The 25,991-nt window shown below is 42.0% G+C and overlaps 1 protein-coding gene across 1 annotated transcript in view; it reads right to left on the reverse strand.

Annotated features, from left to right (window-relative positions):
- LOC120065565 (kinesin heavy chain-like) overlaps window positions 1-25,991 on the reverse strand; it is a 126,586-nt gene that overhangs the window by 24,600 nt on the left and 75,995 nt on the right. The window contains exons 11-22 of the mRNA XM_039016629.1: window positions 24,241-24,394; window positions 23,407-23,610; window positions 21,120-21,188; window positions 19,168-19,254; window positions 18,926-19,045; window positions 18,489-18,635; window positions 15,946-16,134; window positions 7,643-7,760; window positions 7,363-7,427; window positions 7,066-7,175; window positions 4,577-4,678; window positions 261-321 (exon numbers count right to left, since the gene is read on the reverse strand). Of these exons, the coding sequence (XP_038872557.1) occupies window positions 261-321; window positions 4,577-4,678; window positions 7,066-7,175; window positions 7,363-7,427; window positions 7,643-7,760; window positions 15,946-16,134; window positions 18,489-18,635; window positions 18,926-19,045; window positions 19,168-19,254; window positions 21,120-21,188; window positions 23,407-23,610; window positions 24,241-24,394 (1,426 nt within the window). The remainder of the gene's footprint in view (window positions 1-260; window positions 322-4,576; window positions 4,679-7,065; window positions 7,176-7,362; window positions 7,428-7,642; window positions 7,761-15,945; window positions 16,135-18,488; window positions 18,636-18,925; window positions 19,046-19,167; window positions 19,255-21,119; window positions 21,189-23,406; window positions 23,611-24,240; window positions 24,395-25,991) is intronic.

The raw sequence follows: 25,991 nt of genomic DNA on the forward strand, positions 1-25,991 counted from the left end.
TGAGGGAGGGAGGGAGGGAGTGAAATAGAGAGAAAAGGAAAGAGGGAAAGAAGGAGGGAAAGAGGCACGGAGGGTTGGAGAGAGAGAGAGAGAGGGAGAGTGAGAGGAGATATGGAGAGAGAAAAACAAGAGGTTTGCACAAAGAGTGGGCAAAGAGAGAGGAGAAAGTGAATCGTGATCAAATTCTCCTACAGTGGATTAAATTGAATGTCAGAGAGAGAGAGGGAGGGAGAGAGGGAGTGAGGGAGATAGATACTCACCACAGTCTCCTCCAGTCCTTTAAGGTCCTGCTTAGACTGCTCGTGGCGCTCATGAAGAAATCTGGCAAAATGTGGAAGGAGCAAATACATACAGTTGAAGTCAGAGGTTTACATACACCTTAGCCAAATACATTTAAACTCAGTTTTTCACAATTCCTGACATTTAATCTTTGTAAAAATTCCCTGTCTTAGGTCAGTTAGGATCACCACTTTTTTTAAGAATGTGAAATGTCAGAATAATAGCAGTGAGAATGATTTATTTCAGATTTTATTTCTTTCATCACATTCCCAATGGGTCAGAAGTTTACGTACACTCAATTAGTATGTGGTAGCATTGTCTTTAAATTGTTTAACTTGGGTCAAACGTTCCCACAATAAGTTGGGTGAATTTTGGCCCATTCCTCCTGACAGAGCTGGTGTAACTTAGGCCTCCTTGCTCGCACACGCCTTTTTCAGTTCTGCCCACAAATCTTCTATGGGATTGAGGTCAGGGCTTTGTGATGGCTACTCCAATACCTTGACTTTGTTGTCCTTAAGCCATTTTAACACAACTTTGGAAGTGTGCTTGGGGTTATTGTCCATTTGGAAGACCCATTTGCGACCAAGCTTTAACTTCCTGACTGATGTCTTGAGATGTTGCTTCAATATATCCACATAATTTTCCTTCCTCATGAAGCTATTTATTTTGTGAAGTGCACCAGTCCCTCCTGCAGCAAAGCACCCCACAATATGATGCTGCCACCCCCGTGCTTCACGGTTGGGATGGTGTTCTTCGGCTTGCAAGCGTCCCCTCTTTTCCTCCAGACATAACGATGGTCATTATGGCCAAATAGTTATATTTTTGTTTCATCAGACCAGAGGACATTTCTCCAGAAAGTACGATCTTTGTCCCCATGTGCAGTTGTAAACCGTAGTCTGGCTTTTTTATGGCGGTTTTGGAGCAGTGGCTTCTTCCTTGCTGAGCGGCCTTTCAGGTTATGTCGACACAGGACTCATTTTACTGTGGATATAGATACTCTTGTACCTGTTTCCTCCGGCATTTTCACAAGGTCCTTTGCTGTTGTTCTGGGATTGATTTGCACCTTTCGCATCAAAGTACGTTCATCTCCAGGAGACAGAACGCATCTCCTTCCTGAGCAGTATGACGGCTGCGTGGTCCCATGGTGTTTATACTTGCGTACTATTGTTTAAACAGATGAACGTGGTACCTTCAGGCATTTGGAAATTGCTCCCAAGGATGAACCAGACTTGTGGAGGTCTACAATTTTTTTTCTGAGGTCTTGGCTGATTTCTTTTGATTTTCCCATGATGTCAAGCACAGAGGCACTGAGTTTGAAGGTAGGCCTTGAAATACATCCACAGGTACACCTCCAATTGACTCAAATGATGTCAATTAGCCTATCAGAAGCTTCTAAAGCCATAATTTTCTGGAATTTTACAAGCTGTTGAAAGGCACAGTCAACTTAGTGTATGTAAACTTCTGACCCACTGGAATTGTGATACAGTGAATTATAAGTGAAATAATCTGTCTGTAAACAATTGTCGGAAAAATTAAAAACTCTGAAAAACTTGTGTCAAGCACAAAGTAGATGTCCTAACCGACTTGCCAAAAATATAGTTTGTTTACAAGAAATTTGTGGAGTGGTTGAAGAACGACTTTTAATGACTCCAACCTAAGTGTATGTAAACTTCCGACTTCAACTGTATATACATCAATCACATTCAGTAACACTATACATTAATAGCGTAATTTTTGTGTGTGTTTATAGACAATATGTAATTTAGGTCAATGGTCAATGAACACGAGTTTATGTTTTGGCTGCTACCACACAGTGTTTTTAAAGTGTGTTTAGCCCAGAGCATGTTTTGTTTAGTTTGTTTGTTTGTTTGCTTGCTTGCGTGCGTGCGTGCGGCCCAGAGCATGTTCAGTCAGCTAAATGTTAAGGGTTCTTGGTGGTCACTCATAATGGTAAATAAACAAACAGCTGGCCTCAATTCGCTCCCTACCCCCTTGGTCATAACCTTTCAATGTTTACTGATCTGTAAGGTGGAGGGAATGTGTTGGGAGCTCTGCAAATACCGAAGGCTTAAGGGTATTTCACTTGAGAGGTGCAGAGTGAACCAACCGGCTGCGCCAGGCTAAGCGGTGCGCACCATGGTGCTTTAGCGTCAACGACGCTGCGTTCAGTAAAGTAAATTGCACTCTGTGCTGCGGCCTGCTTGCCTATTTCAAGTGAAAGGCCTTTTAGGGCTAAGGCTGTGGGGTACACTCTTAGAAAAAGGGTTATTTGTGGAGGGATAGGGTTCAATCAACAACCGTTTTCATCTGAAGAACCCTTTTTGGAAGACGAGGGTTCTTTGTAAGACAAACGGCTCTACCTTGAACCTTTTTCATCCTAAGTACCGTGAACCAACAGTGTATTGTCTGGCACACAGAAAATTGGCCAGTGTTACCTAGGAGGTTACCTAGGAGATTCAGGAGGTGAATTAACTCTGTAAAGAGTTAAATTAACACTCAGTGGTGTAACCCCAGAGTTAAGTGTGATTGGTTATAGCTGCTGTCAGCCTACACCTTTAGAAAAAAGGGTTCCAAAAGGGTTATTTGTGGAGGGATAGGGTTCTACCAAGAACCATTTTGATTGGAAGTCAAAGGGTTCTAACCATTTAACATCCTAAGAACTGTTTTTGGAAGAAAGTTATTTGAAAGGAAGTACGGATTCTTTGGAAGGTTTCTACAGCCAGAAGGTTTCTACATAGAACCAAATATAATTTTTCCCAGCATGATCTATAGCAGGGAGATTTTCTGAATTGTTTGTTTTACTGTAATATCTGTGGTTTTTATTGGTTGATTCATTTTATGCTACACAAAGATAAATAACACAGTTTTCTAAACTTAAATCAAATCAAATTGTATTTGTCACGTGCCGAATACAACAGGTGTAGTAGACCTTACAGTGAAATGCTTACTTACAAGCCCTTAACCAACAATGCAGTTTTAAGAAAAATAAGTGTTAAGTAAAAAATAGATAAGTAAATAAAAAAAAAAACGAAAGTAACAAATAATTCAAGAGCAGCAGTAAAATAACAATAGCGAGGGTCAATGTGTGGGGGCAGCGGTTAGTCGAGGTAATATGTACATGTACAGTAGGTATAGCTAAAGTGACTATGCATAGATAATAAACAGAGAGTAGCAGCAGCATAAAATGGGGGGGAGGGGGCAATGCAAATAGTCTGGGTAGCCATTTGATTAGCTGTTCAGGAGTCTTATGGCTTGGGGGTAGAAGCTGTTAAGAAGTGTTTTGGACCTAGACTTGGCACTCTGGTACCGCTTGTCATGGGGTAGCAGAGAGAACAGTCTTTGACTAGGGTGGCTGGAGTCTTTGACAATTTTTAGGGCCTTCCTTAGGGTAACAAATGCAATCTGTTCGTTTTTTAAACCAATCCAATCTGTTAGCAATTGGATGTGTTAATGAGATGGTTGGTCCAGTTTAGATGATTGAGGTAGTGTCAGTATTTAATCTTCCCTACCCTAGCAGTCATTCTGAATGCAGGTTGCGTGTGATTAACAATTCCACTTGTCGGCTGTCCTAACTCTTGCTGGATTCCAATAGGAATTACACATCACTTTGCAAGCCAGCATAATGTGACTTGCAGGCGTGATGTAAACCAAGAGATTCCTTACACCACTGTTTTAGGTTATAACTATGCCCTCAAAGAAAGGTCTTATGATATATGTAAAGTATTGCCGTAAATATTTACATTTTAAAGGCAAATAAGGAAGCTGGATTCTACCCGTTCTAGGAAGAACCCTCCATAGATAAAATGGTTATTGGTAGAACCCTTCATAGAGGGTTCTAGGAAGAACCTTTCCGAGAGTGTTCTAGGCAGAACCATATACAGGGGTTCTTTGAAGAACCTTACATATAGGGTTCTAGATAGAACCCTCTGCAAAGGGTTCTACGCAGCACCAGAAAGGGTTCCCCTATGGGGACAAACCGAAGAACGCTGTATGGTTCTAGTTAGCACATTTCTTTTTAAGAGTGCACCTATGACTTAGTGTCAGCGCACCAATGAGAGTGAGAGGAGTTCAAACAGAGCAGAATATGTAGGAGAAGAAGAAAAGGGACAAATCAAATTATATTTGTCCTGGCTGTGCCGTTCGTCATTTCTATCCTATGGGGACAAACCGAAGAACCCTATATGGTTCCCCTATAAAAGTGTATGGAGTGAATTGAGATGGTCTAAAAGAGACTCACGTCAACCCCTCCAGTTGCAGGGTCATCTGACTCCTTAGACGGTGTGTGTGTGTGACTTACGTCAGCTCCTCCAGTTGCAGCGTCTTGTGGTGCTCCTGACTCCTAAGACGGTCAAAGTCGCTCCTCAGCCGCTCCAACTCCAGATGAAGACGATGGTTGCGACTGATCAGGACAGAAGAGGAGGGAGGACAATATATGAGAAACAGTTTGGTGTAGCCTTCCTAGTCTAGAATCCCAGGGGGTTAACTTTACCACAAATGTCATACGTTTCATTCCCATTTTATGAGGAAATTGGTTCTGGTTATGACTGATGGACAGGAGAGGAGGGCGAAAATGAGGGTGGAGAGAGGGCAAAGACAGAGAGAGTAGATAAGCTGTGAGGAACAGTCTGATGTTAATAAACTTCTCGGGGGTTAACCTAACAACAATTTAAGTACATTGACTTCCAAAATGGTCATGAAATGGTCATAAATGGGACAAAATGTTGGATTGTATATCTAAAATGTATATATAAATCTGTGGAATAGATAAACACTTGCTATGCTCTTATAATAAAATGGGATAGTAAAGTATAAGGCTGAGGCTGAGATTCTGGGTAGACATTTAGAGATTCTATAGGTGATTCTTCAACATGTGCTCAAAATGCTTCAAGGCGTGTTAAAATATGCAGGCAGATGCTATGTTGGTTGGATAACAGGTCGGGTATAGAATAACAAAATAAAGGTACTGACAGGGAGGTCGTCACACAGCAGTACAGCTGCTGTCTTGTGACTGAGGTAACACTGTGAGCATAACAAAGAGAGGGAGAGCGAGGGAGAGGTCGGTACTGGCTCAGTGAGGTCATCAAGGATCTTTGTAACCAGCACACTAGTGCAGAAATCTACAGATGGAGGTAAGGCTTTGGGTCAGGTTAGGTCGAATGACAATGAAAGAGCAATGGGAGGGAGGAGAGAGGGAGAGAGGACAACAGTACAGATACATAGCATGACAAGGGTAGAGGCTGACAGTAAGAAGGGGATGAAAGTACTGATTCACTGAGGTCGTCACACAAAGCAGTACATCTGCAGGCTATGTTGTGAGGTGACACTGAGGTAGAGTAGAGAATGACAATGAGAGGGAATCGAAGGGAGAGAGGGGGAGAGGAGGGGAGTGTCATGACTCTCCTGACAGTGGATCAAAGGACCCATCAGCTAGGCAAATGCTTTAGATAGCCAGATTCCCCCTCTCTCCCACAGAAGAGGGGAAGGGGGGGGGGGGGGGGGGGGGCTGTGCCGGTCTTGACACCTTAACACTGGGTCGTACATTTAGAGAGAGTGTACTTTCTCTTCCTTGCCCTGCAGTACTGAAACTCCTTTGTTACTGAGACACTCTTGCCAACCAAAACATTTTTCTCCACGTCACGAATGGTTAAAACTACAAGACCAGACAGCGTGGAGCGGTGGCTACCCGGCAGAAAATGGTGATACCCGTACATTGCCGGGGTACTACTGGCATGTAAAGTGGTTGGGAGCTGAACCCTGATTAATCAACCATTGATGCCAAAAGATGTGAGACGTTACCAAAAGATGTGAGATGTTAGTCGACACGTTGAAATGGTGAGAAACTGAAGCTCTCAACCTCAACACTAGAAAAGAAGATAACCTCACCTAGGAGACCAGAAACATTCACAGTCTGCAGCTGAAGTCTCAGTTACAACAAACACTCCACTAACAGAGAAGCTCTACAAAGAAGAAGGACATTGTGACCTCTGGTGGACAACCAGAGCCTCACATCGAGCCGCTACCCATAGACGGATCAATTGGTTTCAACCCAGAGACAACAGAGAAAGACATCTACGCATAAATACAGTACATTGCATTTCTTATCCGAATGAGCGGTGTTTAGGGTGCTAAGTATTCTGGTTACTTGGAGCGTAGTTTCCAAATGTATTTACGATAAGTTGACTCTCTTTGTCTCTACCTCTCTTTATCTTTCCCCACCCCCTTTCCATTGTATAACAAGCCGTCATATCGAGTCAGTCCACTAGGGACTTTTATCTCATGTAAATGTGTATGTGTGTTCTGTGTTACTATTTAGTTAGTTAGTAAATAAATAATTAAGCCAATTTGTGTGTTGATGATTCATCAATAAGGTTCGGGTTCTTGCAGATATCAAGGAGTATGCGACATTCGGAATGAGACTGATGAGGTAATGATTGATGTAAGAGATATCTCTATATCTTTAGAGTTTAAGTCGGGAGACAGTAACTTGTTAAACAACTTTCCCGTGGTGCCCCAAATTCCTAATGAGTTAGTTGTTACATGATCAATTTAATCGAGTAAAAATGAAACATAGTTAATTGATTTGATAAATAATAGTCATCAGATTAATGATAGTCACGTCACGACAAGAGGGAAAGGGAGCGAGAGAAAAAGATGATGAGAGAGAGAGAGGAGGAGAGGAAGGTACTTACTCAGTGAAAGGGAGATGAAGGGTGAGAGAGTGACAAACGGATAACTGAGGAGAGTGGGAGAGGGGTAGAGGGTTATGGAGGGGAGAGAGGTACTGACTCAGTGAGGTCGTCAATGATCTTCTGTTTCTCGTTGATGTTGTCTCGGAGACGTCCCAGCTGCTTGTGGTGCGTCTCACGGTGAGACTCCATCTGCTGCACCAGAGCCCTCTGAAACAGGGAGAGAAACAGACAGTTAGCACTCACTCACACACAAACACAGGGAGACAGACATGCACAGGCACACACACACACACACACACACACGCACAGGCACACACACAGCGTTTAATACACAAAATACATTGACTAATGCTAATTGTATCATTTCCCCCACATAGTCAGTAGGCATAGTTACCTTAACATCAGCAGACTCCTCGATGTCCGTCTGGTTCTCTCCCTTTGTCACCTCTGACATGCTCTCTGAAACACACACAAATATTTGCATTTCAGCGTATGCCTACAAAAAAGTCACTTTAGTGTCATTTCACTCGTCATTTCGGCGTCGCTGGAATGCACACACAGTGTTGCACTAATTGTAGTGGCAGTCATTGAGCCATGTACCCTGGGCCAGAAGTTTAAAACTCAGTTTAACACTGCACTGCATTATGTTGTAGTCATTGGGATGCCACATTTACCTTGGGCATGGAGTTTGGCCAGCTCTTCACTCAGAGAGTCGTAGTTCTCCTCCAGCTGTCTGTTCTTCAGCTCTATGTTCTGCATGTACTCTGTCAGGGAGTGGATCTTCGCCTCATGCTGCACAACACATGAAACACAATCGATGACACAACCAATGTTAGCTCCAATGTTATGACCAATGGGAATCGACCTCACACCCGAACGTGATGATGAGGTGCAGGAAGATACTTGAATGAAAGCATAAGGTAACATCCACACATCTGGCATCAGAGGAAATGAGCTTTCCACTTAAATGACTAAGCGCTCCAGAATAAGCTGAAAGGTGCACTCAGACTAAATAAAGAGTTTCATTCCCAAATGCTATATATCCATTTTCAGAAATGTCGGTAAATTACCTTGGATTGTTTAAAGAACGTATAAAAAAGATTGGTGTGTTTTCACTATCTAATCATGGCATGGGGTTGACATGTACAGTATTAGTTTGAAATATCACTTGATGGCAGTGTTGTAGGTCTTGAGTCCGGTCTCAAGACCACTTATTGAGTTTCTCGGTCTTGTCTCTGAGTCTGAATTTTTTTAGACTCAGTCTTGACTCGTTCTCGTTACAATAAGGACTCATCATTTCTTCCCGAGACCAGTGGAGTAAAAAACTCAAAATTACAGTGTCAGCTTCCATTCCATCAGTGCATTAAACTGCATCACCAGACCAAATGTCCACACTCCTTCCATGACATACATGTAATAATATCGTATCGCCTATTGAAACCTGGGCTTCCTACTTTTCTCGTAGCATTAGTTAACTATTGTCCTTTACTAAAATATCCTCAAACTTTGTCGCACTGGTCAAAATGTCCTTGATTCGCTGGTAGGGAAGAGTGAGGGAAATGTTTTTAAAGTTGGGCGCTCACTATTAGCAAGGGGAGACCGAGGGAAGTTGTAACATATGTTGTATTTTTATCTACTGAGTGGCTGCGGCTCCTGTTCGGACCTCGTTTTCCTGTAGTCCACAATCATCGCCTTTGTCTTGCTCACATTGAGGGAGAGATTGTTGTTCTGGCACCACACTGCCAGGTCTCTGACCTCCTCCCTATAGGCTGTCTCATCGTTGTTGGTGAACAGGCCAACCCCTGTTGTGTCGTCAGCAAACTTAATGGGGATGTTGGAGTCGTGCTTGGCGTGGGTCGTGGGTGAACAAGGAGTACAGGAGAGGACTAAGCACACATCCCTGAGGGGCCCCGGTGTTGAGGATCAGTGTGGCAGATGTTTTGTTGCCTACTCTTACAGTGGTTCCTCCTTTAAAAGTTGCGAGCTTGCACCGCGGGACTTAGAGGTACCCAGCGTCACGGCTTCATTGCTCCAGACCACCACAAGGGGGAGTTAGAGCACTCATTATGCATTTGGGTCCCAAGGTTTTTATATGACCAATCATATCGAGTGGTTCCAATGACAAATTTTGACACGAGCCACCCTTGTCTTGTGGCATTCTTCAACAAAGATGGCTGACAAAACATTATGGTGGAACCAGATGTAAGTTGTTATAACGATAACGAGTCAAACAAAACAATTACACTTGAGAGGAATATGTTAGTTAATGTAGAGACAAACGTTTGTGCATATTTTTTTGTCATAAAGTTAATTTACGAAAATAGCTATTTAGCAAGTTATCTGGCTAGCTAGTCAGCAAGTCATTAGTCGGCTAGCTAGTGTTAGGATGAATTTGTAATTTGTGTTGTTTAATGTTTTAGGGACTCCTGAGAAAACTAGGCTGTCGTCTTGTGAAACAGTGGATGTAAAGAATCTAGCTAAAGCATTTACTGCAAATTGACTGTACAATTGTGTAAGTGTAACGGATGTGAAATGGCTACCTAGTTAGCGGGTACGCGCTAATAGCGTTTCAATCAGTTACGTCACTTGCTCTGAAACCTAGAAGTAGTGGTTCCCCTTGCTCTGCAAGGGCCGCGGCCTTTGTGGAGCGATGGGTAACGATGCTTCGTGGGCGACCGTTGTTGATGTGTGCAGAGGGTCCCTGGTTCGCCGCCCGGGTCGGGACGAGGGGACGCCGTAAAGTTATACTGTTACATTGATGCTGTTGACCCGGATCACTGGTTGCTGCGGAAAAGGAGGAGGTTGAAAGGTGGGTGAGTGTAACGGATGTGAAATGGCTAGCTAGTTAGCGGGTACGCGCTAATAGCGTTTCAATCAGTTACGTCACTTGCTCTGAAACCTAGAAGTAGTGGTTCCCCTTCCTCTGCAAAGGCCGCGGCCTTTGTGGAGCGATGGGTAAGGATGCTTCGTGGGCGACCGTTGTTGATGTGTGCAGAAGGTCCCTGGTTCGCGCCCGGGGCGAGGGGACGGTCTAAAGTTATACTGTTACATAAGCTTGCCATGCAATGCAGCTGAAGTAACATAGCTAGCTAACTATTTACTAGCTTATTGTGTAGTGGAGGATAAAAATAACTGTATGCCTATTGATGTGTAGCTAGCGACAGTATGTGGCCGATCTATGTATGGACACTAAAACGTTTGGTATGAATATTAGTTCATAACCTATTTATGAACCTCAGCTATCATAGTTGTTGTATCGACTTCAAGTCTGACTGGCATTAGTGAAGCCTATGGATTGAGTTGAATATAATAACTTTATTGTGCCAAGGACGCAAGTCCTATATACATGTACTGTAGTTATTACCACGCATGAGATCCCCCACATTGTAGCCTGTACATTGAATATATTCACTGATCATGTACTCTTCCTTAGCAAATAAAGACGCGGTTCAGGTATAAATCTCTGAGACATTTTTTTTCAGTCATATCAAACTCCATTATTTGAATGATGCTGTGTCTGCATGTACAGTTGAAGTCGGAAGTTTAACTACACTTAGGTTGGAGTCATTAAAACTCATTTTTCAACCACTCCACAAATTTCTTGTTAACAAACTATAGTTTTGGCAAGTCGGTTAGGACATCTACTTTTGTGCATGACACAAGTAATTTTTCCAACAATTGTGTGCAGACAGATAATTTCACTTGTAATTCACTGTATCACAATTCCAGTGGGTCAGATGTTTACATACACTTCGTTGACTGTGCCTTTAAACAGCTTGGAAAATTCCAGAAAATGATGTCATGGCTTTAGAAACTAGGAACTGTTTGGCCATAATGACCATCGCTATGTTTGGAGGAAAAAGTGGGATGCTTGCAAGCCGAAGAACACCATCCCAACCGTGAAGCACGGGTGTGGCAGCATCATGTTGTGGGAGTGCTTTGCTGCAGGAGGGTCTGGTGCTCTACACAAAATAGATGGCATCATGAGGCAGTAAAATTATGTGGAAATATTGAAGCAACATCTCAAGACATCAGTCAGGAAGTTAAAGCTTGGTCGCAAATGGGTCTTCCAAATGGACAATGGTCCCAAGCATACTTCCAAAGTTGTGGCAAAATGGCTTAAGGACAACAAAGTCAAGGTATTGGAGTACTAATACCTAGGTGTCTGGTTAGACTGTAAACTCTCCTTCCAGACTCACATTAACTTCTTGTCAATATGGGGGCGCTGTTTTCACTTTGTAAAAATTCGTTCCCAAATTAAACTGCCTCATACTCAATTCTTGCTCGTACAATATGCATATTATTATTACTATTGGATAGAAAACACTCTCTAGTTTCTAAAACCGTTTGAATTATATCTGTGAGTAAAACAGAACTCAAGTTGGAGCAAACTTCCTGTCAGGAAGTGAGAAATCTGAAATCGGGCACTCTGTTCTAGGGTCAGTTTATTAATTTGCATGTATTCTATTGGTCGACATGCACTGCATACGCCTTCCCCTAGATGTCAGCAAGCAGTGAGAATTGGAATGGAGTTGCTAGGCAGATCTGAGGCCATATAAGGGCTCTTGGAACCGGGGGTGCACTCTTTTCAACGTTCGCCATGACGCGAGACAGACCTCAGGATGGCATTCTGGAAAGCTCTCGTTATAGGCCTTAGATATATCCGGCTCTGATTTTATTCGATATAGGTGTTAAAAACGTCATAATGTAGTTATTTTAAACCGAGTTATATCAGTTTATATCAGTATATTGCGATTTTCGGAATTTTCTTAGTGCTGCGTTATAGTGAGTTGGACACGTCTTCGCCACATGGCTAATGTTTACTGCTAATTCCAAAGTTGAAGGCGACAATCTACAACCGAGCAACGATTCTTCTGGACAAAGGACAACTTGCCCAAGATTCTGATGGAAGCTCATCAAAAAGTAAGAACTATTTATGATGTTAATTAGTTGTTCTGTTGAAAAATGTAAAACTACTATTCCGCCATTAATTTCGGTGCGGTCTCGCTTTAACGCACGCTGTATGTCGTAGTAACGTTAATTTTAAAAATCTAACACAGCGGTTGCATTAAGAACTAATGTATCTTTCATTTGCTGTCCAACCTGTATTTTTTAGTCAAGTTAATGATTAGTTATCGATTAGATTAGGTGCCTCTCCCAAGATTTCTCCCGACATTTTCTTTGCAGCTTGGCTACTATTCTCATTGTATAACCACGATTTGTGCCGCTAAATATGCACATTTTCGAACAAACAATATATGTATTGTGTAATATGATGTTATAGGACTGTCATCTGATGAAGTTTTGAGAAGGTTAGTGAAAAATGTAATATCTTTTGCTGGTTTATTCGCTATCGCTAACGTGCATGAATCAATGCTGCTGTGTGGTTGGCTATTGTAGTAAGCTAATATAATGCTAAATTGTGTTTTCGCTGTAAAACACTTAAAGAATCTGAAATATTGGCTGGATTCACAAGATCTTTGTCTTTCATTTGCTGTATGCTGTGTATTTTTCATAAATGTTTTATGATGAGTATTTAGGTAATTCACGTTGCTCTCTGTAGTTATTCTAGTTGCTTTGGTGAGAGTTGTGATGGTGGCTGCAATGTAAAACTATGATTTATACCTGAAATATGAACATTTTTCGAACAAAACATATGCTATACAATAAATATGTTATCAGACTGTCATCTGATGAAGTTGTTTCTTGGTTAGTGACTATTTATATCTTTATTTGGTCGAATTTGTGATAGCTACCTATGCAGGAAAAAAATGGTGGGAAAAAAAAGTTGTGTCTTTTGCTATGGTGGTTAGCTAATAGAAATACATATTGTGTCTTCCCTGTAAAACATTTTAAAAATTAGAAATGATGGCTGGATTCACAAGATGTGTATCTTTCATTTGGTGTCTTGGACTTGTGATTTCATGAACATTTTATTATATGATATCCCTGTGGCTTTAGGCTAGGCTATGCTAGTCAGCTTTTTTGATGGCGGGGATCCCGGATCCGGGTTTGTGACTCGTTAGAGGTTTTAAGCATCTCCAATCAAAAATTAAACCCAGAATCGGCTGCCTATTTTGCAACAAAGCATCCTTCACTCATGCTGCCAAACAGTGCCATCTGTTTTGTCACCAAAGCCCCATATACTACCCACCACTGCTACCTGTATGCTCTCGTTGGCTGGCCCTCGCTTCATATTCATTGCCAAACCCACTGGCTCCAGGTCATCTATAAGTCTTTGCTAGGTAAAGCCCCGCCTTATCTCAGCTCACTGGTCACCATAGCAGCACCCACCCGTAGCACGCGCTCCAGCAGGTATATTTCCCTGGTCACCCCCAAAGCCAATTCCTCCTTTGGCTGCCTTTCCTTCCAGTTCTCTGCTGCCAATGAAACGAACTGCAAAAATCACTGAAGCTGGAGACTCATATCTCCCTCACTAACTTTAAGCACCAGCTGTCGGAGCAGCTCACAGATAACTGCACCTGTACATAGCCCATCTGTAAATAGCCCATCCAACTACCTCATCCCCAAACTGTTATTTATTTTATTTTTTTGCTCCTTTGCACCCCAGTATCTCTACTTGAAAACTCATCTTCTGCACATCTATCACTCCAGTGTTTAATTGCTATATTGTAATTATTTTGCCACTATGGCCTATTTATTACCTTACCTCCCTTATCCTACCTCATTTGCACACACTGTATATAGACTTTTTCTATTGTATTATTGACTGTATGTTTGTTTATTCCATGTGTAACTCTGTGTTGTTTGTGTCGCACTGCTTTGCTTTATCTTGGCCAGGTCGCAGTTGTAAATGAGAACTTTTTCTCAACTAGCCTACCTGGTTAAATAAATGTGAAATAAAAAGTAAATTAAAAAAACAGACTTGTGGAGGTCTACAATTTTTATTCTGAGATCTTGGCTGATTTCTTTAGATTTTCCCATGATGTCAAGCAAAGAGGCACTGAGTTTGAAGGTAGGCCTTGAAATACATCCACAGGTACACCTCCAATTGACCCAAATTATGACAATTACCCTATCAGAAGCTTCTAAAGCCATGACATAATTTTCTGGAATTTTCCAGCTGTTTAAAGGTACAGTCAACAAAGTGTATGTAAACTTCTGACCCACTGGAATTGTGATACAGTGAATTATAAGTGAAATGATCTGTCTGTAAACAATTGTTGGACAAATTACTTGTGTCATGCACAAAGTAGATGTCCTAACCGACTTGCCAAATCTATAGTTTGTTAACAAGAAATTAGTGGAGTGGTTGAAAAACGAGTTTATGACTCCAACCTAAGTGTATGTAAACTTCCGACTTCAACTGTAGGTGTTCCTTTTTTTGCAGGTGGGAAAGGGCAGTGTGGAGTGTGATTGGTTCGCGCATGCTCTGAGTACACGCCCTGGTTATCTGTCTGGCCCCGTGGCCTTGTGAATGTTGACCTGTTTAAAGGTCTTAATCACATCGGCTACGGAGAGTGTAATCAACATATTTTTACAAACTCACAGAGTTTTTTTTCCCTAATGTAAAACTCAAATGGGAAGTTACATGCAGCCATTTAGGCAGCATATCAAACACAAGCAAGACACAGATACAAAGTCTAATTAGCAATTGAATGTTATGTTTTCATCATCATTGCAAACATTGGCTAGGCAGGAGGCAGACAGGCAGTCAGTAGTAGTGTTTTTTTCAGCTACTCTGGCTGGTGGCTATGCTATGGCAGCAACTACAAAGATTAGCCTACATCAGGGATGGGCAACTGGCGGGCCGCATGCAGCCCGCGGCCCCCCTTTTGTAGGCCTGCAGCCGGGGGGGCCCATATTTATTTTGTAAGTCACTCTCACTCGGATATCATATGAAAAACTGCAAACAGTTCTCTACAACCTATGGCAAAATGTGTAGAATTTCAGGAAATTAGTTAAAATGTTATAACATTTTAGTATCTTCTTTTGCTAGCAAGTTGGATGGGCCCCTCCAACAAATCTTCCCTTAGGGCCCCCAAAGGGCCGGCTCTGACTGCATACTGGATGGATGTGGGGATGCAGACCTCTGAGCCCCTGTGGCCCCTCCTGATCAGTTACGATTTTTTGTGTTACCCATCCCTTACCTACATCACACAAAACACAGAGGATGTTCTTTAATGGAAGCCTCTCCAACATAATCCAGGTAGAATCAGGAATTCCACAGAGCAGCTGTCTAGGTCCCTTAATTTTTTTAATCTTTACTAACAACATGCAGCTTTGAGTAAAGCCAGTGTGTTTCTGTATGTGGATGACTCAACACTATACACGTCAGCTACTACAGCGACTGAAATGACTGCAACACTTAACAAAGAGCTGCAGTTAGTTTCAGAATAGGTGGCAAGGAATAAATTAATATTTCAAAAATCTAAAAGCATTGTGTTTGGGACAAATCATTCACTAAACCCTAAACCTCAACTACTGTAAATCTTATAATAAATAATGTGGAAATTGAGCATGTTGAGGTGACTAAACTGCTTGGAGTAACCCTAGATTGTAAACTGTAAAACATATTGATATGTTTTAAAAGTGGTATATAAAGTGGTACTCTACCCTCTTAACAGCACTATCAACAAGGCAGGTCCTACAGGCCCTAGTTTTGTCCCACCTGGACTACTGTTCAGTCGTGTGTTCAGGTGCCACAAAGAAAATTGCAATTGGCTCCAAACAGGGCAGCACGGATGGCCCCTTGGATGTACACAGAGAGTTAACATAAAATATGTGCATGTCAATCTCTAATGGCTCAAAGTGGAGGAGAGACTGACTTCATCACTACTTGCATTTGTGAGAGGCAAAAGACATGATACACTAGCAATCATTTCTAGTGAAAAAACACAAATATAAAAAATGTGTGGAAATAGCGTTTTGGAAATAAACTCTTCAAATGTACTTCTAGTATACCCTTGATCCTTCTGCATACTAAAAGGTACTCTGAGTATGCCCTGTCCCTGACCTGTGAGATGAGGAGTTGGCAGGAGGACAACTCTCTTCCCGTCTCCTCCATCTTCCTATGACACTCCATCTGAAGGTTCTCCAGCTGACGACAGCGTTTCACCATGGACTTGACCTCCGACTTGATCTTACTGATGTAGAGACGGGCCACCGTAAACTCCTCCTCGATCGCACCCGTTATTTCCATCGGCTGGGGGAAGAGACAAAGATTACCATTATCATTGATTCAATATGTTCCTATATGTTTGCTATGGATTGCCATAGTATATGGCTACACTTTCCACGCCAATAAAGCCTTTTGAATTTGAGAGACAGAAAAAGGAGAGAGAGCTGAACAGGGAGTAGGAGAGAGAGAATGAGAGAGAGAGAGAGAGAGAGAATGAGAGAGAGAGAGAATGAGGCAGAGAGAAAAACTTCTGCCGTTTATTTGTAAAAACAAACATCCATTATATTACAGATCATTTAGCAAACGCCACATCAATTACAATCTAAATATGATAACAGTGATGTTGTTGACAGAAAACTCTGCTCTATCTCCCTGACAACTGGCATGCTGTACTTCCGCCGAGGGCCTTTTGGAGTGAAAAAGATGAACTCTTAAAATCATAAAATGAGAGAGAGCTGTGCCTATCTGGGCCTGTATTCAGAAAGTATATCAGGAGTGCTGACAGGATCACGTTTGCCTTTTAGATCACAATGACTAAGATACAGTGGCAAGAAAAGGTATGTGAACCCTTTGGAAATACCTGGATCTCTGCATAAATTGGTCATAACACTTGATCTGATCTTCGTCTAGGTCACAACAATAGACAAACACAGTCTGCTTAAACTAATAACACACAAACAATTATACGTTTTCATGTCTTTATTGAACACACCGTGTAAACATTCACAGTACACTACCTATACTGTGAATGTTTAAATGATGTATTCAATATAGACAAGAGAAATGTGTTCATTTGTGTGTTATTAGTTTAAGCACACTGTGTTTGTCTATTGTTGTGACTTAGATGAAGATCAGATTAAACCAATTTATTCACATACTTTTTCTTGCCGCTTGTATATGGACATGGGGAACCTAGCCTCGACCTCCAGTGTTCTCAGAGAGGTTCTCAGAGATAAGTTTTCAGCGTCTAGATCAGCACTCCTATTTTTGTATACAGGTGTACAGGCCATACACGCTTAGAATTATTGGTTACTCGAGGAACCCTGGAGATCCTCATGGAACCCCTGGAATTCCTTAAGCAACCATTGCTAGTCAATAGTTCATATTTTCACCTTCAGTTAGTTGAGGGGTTCTTGGAGGAAACTTGAATGGTTCAATGTAGGAACGGGTTCCTAGTGGAACCCTGGAGTGGAGGCGTGGCTTAGTAGTGGCGTGGCTTTAAGATAGGGGCGGCAGTTGGCCTAGTGGTTAGAGCGTTGGGCCAGTAAAAAGGTTGCTGGATTGAATCCCTGAGCTGACAAGGTAAAAATCTGTCGTTCTGCCTCTGAACAAGGCACTTAACCCACTGTTCCTAGGCCGTCATTGTAAATAAGAATTTGTTCTTAACTGACTTGCCTGGTTATATTTTTCAAAAGATAGATATTTTAGAGCAAATGTCATTACATCTGTTAGGTTGTACTGCCATTAGACATTAAGGTTGAACAGTTTTGTAACTTCAATTAAGCTAACAGAGGTGTATGATCCCCTCAAAAGCCAATGCAAATCCCAAAGTTACCACTTTATTACTGTATGGAATCAGCAATGTTAGTATTATATTATTATATATTATTATATATAAATATCCAAGAAACATTTTAATTTGCACAAACTTAACATGACGAACAGGAATGACATCTAAGCTAAAGGGTGACCAAAAGTAAATATCGGAAGGCCAAACCTCCAATAAGCCACACCTTTAGTCTGATAGGCTGCCACCTCTACAGTACATTATTAAAAATACCTTTTTCAGAGGGGGAACCTTTTTCAACTGGAAAGGTTCTGCCTGTATGGCAACCCAAAATGTTCTTTCAGGCACCTTTACGTCTATGAGGGGGCGGCAGGTAGCCTAGTGGTTAGTGCGTTGGGTCAGTAACCGAAAGGTTGCTAGATCAAATCCCTGAGCTGACAAGGTAAACATTTGTTGTTTTGCCCCTGAACAAGGCACTTAACCCACTGTTCCTAGGCCGTCATTGTAGATAAGAATTTGCTCTTACCTGACTTGCCTAGTTAAATAAAGGTAAAAAAAATAAGTGTAGTCTTGGTAATAGCAGGCCACAAGAAGTTGGTGGCACCTTAATTGGGGAGAATCGGCTTGTGGTAATGACTGGAGTAGAATCAGTGGAATGGTCTCAAACACATGGTTTCCGGGTGTTTGATTCCATTTGCTTCATTCTGGCCATTATTATGAGCTGTTCTCCCCTCAGCAGCCTCCACTGTAGCAGACGTACCAGTTTGATGTCCTTTTTGTTTAAGTGAAAGTCAGGTATCAAGAATCAACGATCAAGACAAGTCAAGTCAACTCAGAAATCGTCTTTTTACAACTAAAGTAAAGTACTGACCAGTTTGATGTCTTTGTTGCCTACGATGGCACTGAACTCAGAGAGGTCCCTCATTAGGCCGTTGAGAACCTCAGCGATGCGTTTCCTCTGATGACCGCTCACTTCCTGTAGACGAGACAGCTCCGCCTCAATTCGCATCAAGTGGGCCTGGAGTTGGGAGGAGAAGAAGAAGAAACTTTGACTTATCTTTTTTCTTTTAACCTAACCCCCTGAGACACACACACAAACACTCACCAAAGGAATAGAATGATAGATAGAACTGTAGATGGACGGATGCATAGATGGAGGAAAGGCACTGTACAAATCCACATTTTGATTGATGGATTTATCAAAAGGTTACAGTAATGCACGTAGGGATGGACGGATGGGTGGATGGGTCCAGATGTACGTAAAGGACGGACGAACAGATGAAGTGTAACCCCCTCCCCCCGACCTACCATTTTCTTGGCCAGTTCCTCAGCCAGTAGTTTGTTCTGTAGACTCTTATCCTCCACCTCCTGGCTCTTCTGGTCGTAGTTAACAGCCAGCTCCTCTAAGGCCTGTAGAACCTCCTTCACCTATAGACCACAAGTGAAATAAGCAAGTGACTTTATTATTGTAATTTACTGGCTGTATATGTATTAAATTGTCAAATAAATTCAATCAATCAATCACTCAATTAATTAATCGGCAAACCAACCTCCGCCTTGGCAACGTCACTCTCCATCTGTAGTCTGCCCAGCTCTGATGACACCTTCTCACTGTCCCCACGGGAGGAGACCAGGAGCTGGGAGTCACACAAAACCCCAATAACCATCACTCACTTATCATCGATAGCTCCTTAGCGCCTCAACATTTGGGCCAGTTCCCAGGCTGAATAACCATCACCATAGCATTACAAATAAAAGGAAAGTGATGACAGATTATCCAATGTCAGTTGAGTTCTCAATACTACAGTTGCCAAATGAAATTACACTGAACAAAAATAACTGCAACATGCAACAATTTCAATGATTTTTACTGGGTTACAGTTCAAGGAAATCAGTCAATTGTAATACATTCATTAGGCCATAATCTATGGATTTCACATGTCTGGGAATACAGATATGCATCTGTTGGTCACAGATACCTTTAAAAAAAGTAGGGGCGTGGATCAGAACACCAATCAGTATCTGGTGTGACCACCATTTGCCTCGTGCAGCGTGACACATCTCCTTTACGAAGAGTTGATCAAGCTGTTGATTGTGGCCTGTGGAATGTTGTCCCACTCCTCTTCAATGGCTGTGCGAAGTTGCTGGATATTGGCGGGAACTAGAACAGGCTGTCGTACAAGTCAATCCAGAGCATACCAAACATGCTCAATGGGTGACATGTCTGGTGAGTACGCAGGCCATGAAAGAACTGTGACATTTTCAGCTTCCAGGAATTATGTACAGATCCTTGCGAAATGGGGCCGTGCATTATCATGCTGAAACATGAGGTGATGGCGGTGGATGAATGGCAGGACAATTGGCCTCAGGATTTCATCATGGTATCTCTGTGCATTCAAATTGGCATTGATAAATGCAATTGTGTTTGCTGTCAGTAGCTTATCCCTGGCCATAACCCCACCGTCACAATGGGGCATTCTGTTCACAACTTCGGCATCAGAAAACCGCTCGACCACACAAGCCCCTAAATGCTGTCTGTCATCTGCCTGGTACAGCTGAAACCAGGATTCATCCGTGAAGAGCACACTTCTCCAACGTGCCAGTGGCCATCGAAGGTGAGCATTTGCCCACTGAAGTAGGTTACGACAACAAACTGCAGTCTTGTCAAGACCCTAGTGAGGACGACGAGCACGCAGACCAGATTCCCTGAGACGGTTTCTGATAGTTTGAGCAGAAATTCTGTATTTGTGTAAACCATAGTTTCATCAGCTGTCTGGGTGGCTGGTCTCAGACAATCCCGCAGGCGAAGAAGCCAGATTTAGAGGTCCTGGGATGGCGTGGTTACATGAGGTCTGCGGTAGTGAGGCCAGTTGGACATACCTCCAAATTCTCTAAAACAACATTGGAGGTGGCTTATGGTAGAGAAATTAACATTCCATTCTCTGGTATCAGCTCTGGTGTACATTCCTGCAGTCAGCATGCCAATTGCACGCTCCCTCAAAACTTGAGACACCTGTGGCATTGTGTAGTGTGACATATCTGCACATTTTAGAGTGGCCTTTTATTGTCCCCAGCACAAGGTGCACCTCGGTAATGATCATGCTGTTTAATCAGCTTCTGTCAGGTGGATGGGTTATCTTGGCAAAGGAGAAATGCTCACTAACAGGGATGTAAACAAATTAGTACACAACATTTGAGACAAATAAGCTTTTTGTGTGTATAGAACATTTCTGTGATCTTTTATTTCAGCTCATGAAAGACTTTACATGTTGCGTTTATATTTTTGTTCAGTATAAATTTAATTAAATCACCCTGCAGATTCATTTTTCATTTGACAGTATTTTTGGCACAGATCTCTGCTCTTTTGCATGACAAAAATGTCAATGAATCTTCTCCTGCCAACTACTCAGCCTGAGTGGAGCTCAGATGGGCTGAATAATAGAGGGATAGAGGAAGATAGATGAGGAAGAATGTTGGGCTGAGTAGAGGGAGGGTGTTGTACCTCTTCCTGGTCCAGCATCTGCTCCTTCAGCTTCTCCGCCAGCTGACTCTGCTGGTTGATCTCATCATCCTGTGTGCGTGTATACACACACACACACACACACACACACACACACACACACACACACACACACACACACACACACACACACACACACACACACACACAAACACAGTGAAAACCAGGTATGTTATACATAGCATTATGGGTAAAGTAGTTCATCATGCACAGAGACAACCCACATGAAAAAAGACTATAATATACTATGGTATAAATATCGTACTATTACTATATTTTTTATACCAGAACATTGTTGAATACTTGTTTCTGATTGGCTAGAAGGGCCTTCTAGAATGGACATTAAAACCAGATAACGGGACAGTTGTAAAAGGAATCGGGACAGTTGGAAAATATTCACTAGGCACTGTATGTGTGGTTTAGGTTAATTTTCCATCCTTTATGGATCTGGCTGTCAAGCAACAGGAGGTGGCAATTGCCCATGTATTTGTCCATGTAATGTGTATAGCTAGCTAGCTAGCTGATCATGTTTGCAAGCTAGTACCAGTAGCTAGAAACTTTGCACAGTGTCAGTTGGCTAAACATAGTGGTATTATGTACTTTTTTATTTTTAGTTAGCTTGCTAACACGATCCCCTTTTCAACAATGTTTTTAAGAGTCAGTGTTTGATCACGAATGGTGCTGACAGATATAATAGGCTACATTGACCACATCAAATTGCCTAGCTAGCTAAAAACAGATCATGTCAATTTGGCTAGTTATGTTTTTTCTCAATCGCATACAAGCAATTTTGGGATCTGTGTTGAAACGTATCTATAGCAGAACAGCAATGATCAAAAGGCTTAAAAACATATACAGAACTTCTGATCATTTTCTTGCCTTATTAATAACTATCAGCAATAATATTTGATGTGTATGAAATTGTTTGGTGCAATATGCAAAGAGAGTAATTGCCTATAATATGCACGTTTGGATAGTTGTACTTCCAATTTTGATCAACATGATTTAGTGACTGCAAAGAAAATGTATTGATCTACTGGGATTTTTAACCTCTACAGGATCTACAGGATCATTTCCCAAGCTGTTGAAAGGCCCAGTCAACGAAGTGTAAGTAAACTTCTTACCCACTGGAATTGTGATACAGTGAATTATAAGAGAAATGATATGTGTGTAAACAATTGTTGGAAAAATGACTTGTGTCATGCACAAAGTAGATGTCCTAACCGACTTGCCAAAACTATAGTTTGTTAACAAGACATTTGTGGAGTGGTTGAAAAACGAGTTTTAATGACTCCAACCTAAGTGTATGTAAACTCCCGACTTCAACTGTAAGTATGGTTGTGATAATCTTTTTGCAGGCAGTGGTGTTCTTTTGACGCATCAATATCTATCTAGGCAATATGGCAGTGTAATACAGTTTCGATGAATGTATTTATGTTTTGAGAAGGCAACTAAATATTGATAAATCATTTGCTGTTTAGCAAAGGACACATAGTTCTGTAATGTATGCTGTGAACTCCGTTTTGAAAATCGACACACAAAAAAACAAAAAATGATTGAGAAAAGCTATCATTTCAAGGGATGAACTAGATCGCTAGTGATCTCATTGATTGACTTGCTTGACATCCATTAGTGGTGATGACAGTAGTCAATCTGGCAACTTCACCAGGATGAGTTTTGACTCAAATACTTGTTTGCTTAGCTAGCTATCTACAGCACATGCCAAATAGGTAGACCACCCACACGTGTCTGAAAATACATGATCAATTGATGTTTACTGATCATGAAGTGCACGCAGTTACTTGCTGTATAACTCTGATGATAGACCTAAATGTGGGAAATTGTTTTGCATGGAATAAATTGTAAATTAGTAGTTAAGACTGTGCTCTTCAAGAGGGGATCATATTACAACCAAATAGTTGTAACATTTATTTCACATTCTCTGGAAAATGACACTCAGTTGTTAATGTTTTTAGCTGAGCTGGAGGTCTCCTTGCCCCCCAGAAGGCCAATCGAACACTCTGCACCGTATTGTGATGCTTATTGACAACAACTTATAGTATTCTGCAGAATACTACAAAATTCCATAGTATGTGCTACACATGATCGAGGGATACTACAGTGTAGTATAGTATTTTACCAGAGGATGCTGGTGGGAGGAGCTATAGTAAACTGTAGTATTTTTTTTATGTGAGAACAACACTCCACTTATGTCACGTCAAGCACCAACTTCAAATAGAAGTTACATTTTGTGTGTGAAACACCTCACCTTGTCATCCAGCTGCTTGTAGAGCTTGCGTATCTCCTCCTCATACTTCTGTCTTTCCTCCTCTGAGATCCTGATCACTATAGAGGAGGAACTGTCTTCTCTAGGCAGCCGACTCAGACCGGAGGAGGAGCTCTCTTCTCTGGGGAGCCGACCCAGACACTCAAGAGGCACAGCACCAGGACACAACTGATCCAGCTCTGGGTCCTCCTCATCTGAGGGAGGGACAATGGACCATGAGAAGGACAGGCCTCATTGGGGGAGGTATGGGTGTAGGGGTGGGTGCGTGTGTGTGTGTGTGATCTTCTTTAGGGCTAGTGTGTCCCTCTCTTTATGTGGCTCTGGAGCAGCAGACGGAGTGTCTACAGTCTAAAATATATATGTGTCCAAGTGTGTCTTGAGTATGTGTGTGTCTACAGTATATAATGTGCCTCTTAGGAGATGTTTATTTTTTTTTATTTAACCTTTATTTAACTAGGCAAGTCAGTTAAGAACAAATTCTTATTTACAAGGACAGCCTAGGAACAGTGGGTTAACTGCCTTGTTCAGGGATTTGATTTAGCAACCTTTCAGTTACTAGTCCAATGCTCTAACCACTAGGCTACCTGCCACCCCAGGTAGCCTAGTGCTCTGAGGATTATAAAATATAAGAATCCATAAAGCATAGAGACACAAAGAAATCTGCCTCCCAGGACACCGTGGGAGATGGCAATTAATCTTTGAGAGTGTGTGTTTGCCTGCTCGTGCGCGTGCCTGTGTATTTTTCGCACATGCCTGTGTGTGTGTGTGTCTCAGTGTCTATGTGCCTGTGTGCCGGTGTGCGTGTCCGTAGGTGGCCTCACCAATCTTCCATCTGTTGAGCTCAGACTCCAGCCTCTGTACCGTCTCCTTCATCATCCTGTTCTTCTCCTTCTCCTTCTCATACTTCTTCTTCCACTGTTCTGCCGTCAGCTCCAGATTCACTGACGCTGTGTTCCTGATCGTCTTAGCTCTGGGGGGATAGAGAGAGACAGAGGAGATGGTAGTGAGGCATAAGGCTGTATGAGTTCGGTAGAGATTGTGTAATTGTATGGATTCTATTGTTCTGGATTGCCTTAGCGATTGAATGGAACACGCATAGGTAATGACTCAGTTGGATGAAAGACATAGGAGAATGTAGTGATGTATAGATAGGCTCTGTAAGTTTGACATGACATTGTTCTTAGGTACAGATTCTATAATTGTATGGATTCACTCTCGCCAAAATCTGTCCAGAATAAGCCCAATGTGTTTCTACGGGTTTAAAGGGGAATGGAAACACTATGATTTAGAACGCCGGCTAACTGTAACTCTATATCGCCATATTGGCATTGTTGCGTCACTGGCAGGAGAGAACATATTGGAACTCCCAAAAATGTCTGAATTTACCGAGTAGCTCCGAGTCTGAGAAGGAGTTTATTACAGAGAATAAAATAATATTAGTTTTAGTGAGCCAATGAACCTACTGAAGCCGTTCGTGTTTGAGCCGATCGTTGCCCCAGATCACGTAGCAGTAACAACACAGATGGCATCTCTGCCTGAAACACCTCAGCTAGAGGGTCGGCGTAGGCAAACACAAACTGGTGTGAGTGGGGATGCTGCCAGGTAATGGCTAGAGTAGGAGTTGATGTGTTGTAGAGAGATGGTGGTGATATAGCACAAAATCCCAGCGGACAGTGGCTGTATTACATCCAGTCAGAGGTTCCTGTCAGTCTGTCTGAATGGCGATGTATTTATTGGACGTGTCGGTGCTCAAAATATATAGTCAGTATCCTATAACGATGTTTATCACCAGCGCTGTTTGGCGCGTTGGTAACACATTTACCTTTAGATCAGATGACCGGAGTTCCAATCGCAGACAGCATCATGATGAATGAAATCTCATTCTCACCAATAATGGGGCGTGCTCATAATAAATACATTGTGATTAAGTTTCGGTAGCAGACTAACTTTTTTTAATGATTTTGTTTGCAGAGCATACAGGCTGGCAGTTTATCGCCATTTCACCCTATGGGCAACAGAGAGAATTGGACGAGGTGTATGGCGTCTCATCCCTGCGTATGTCGTTTCTTCCATAAGGCGCGCATAGCCAGAAGCAAAGGCATTGAATAAAAGCTTGAATAAAACCAGTTCATTTAGTAAATCTAGCCTAGCCTAAGACATAGACCTAATGCCTGCGCCTTATGTAAAAATAGTTATCTTAGTTAGCTTGTCCACTATAACAACAGGTTCAAGAGTAACCAGATGAACTTGCTTTGAAGATAAAACTACTTTCAGTGCGCACTAATCCCGTGTCCCTGTCGCTAGAGCAGTGACTTCAACTAGCTTTGGCTGCCATCTATTGGAAGGGAATGGTAACTACACTGGGCAGCTAGCTGTCAGAGTCAAAGTAGACGTTAATAATACATGCCATTCAGCAGACGCCTTTATCCAAAGCGAACTGGGTACATGGTAGTGGAAACAGATCAAATAAACAGGATTACAATTTTGATATTATGGATGGTCAGTCCTTGCATCTATAGCTCTGTCTATGAATTTGAGAGTAGTTGCATTTCTCAGGCCCATCCCTC

The sequence above is a fragment of the Salvelinus namaycush genome, chromosome 20, assembly GCF_016432855.1.
Source record: "Salvelinus namaycush isolate Seneca chromosome 20, SaNama_1.0, whole genome shotgun sequence".
Taxonomy (NCBI): domain Eukaryota; kingdom Metazoa; phylum Chordata; class Actinopteri; order Salmoniformes; family Salmonidae; genus Salvelinus; species Salvelinus namaycush.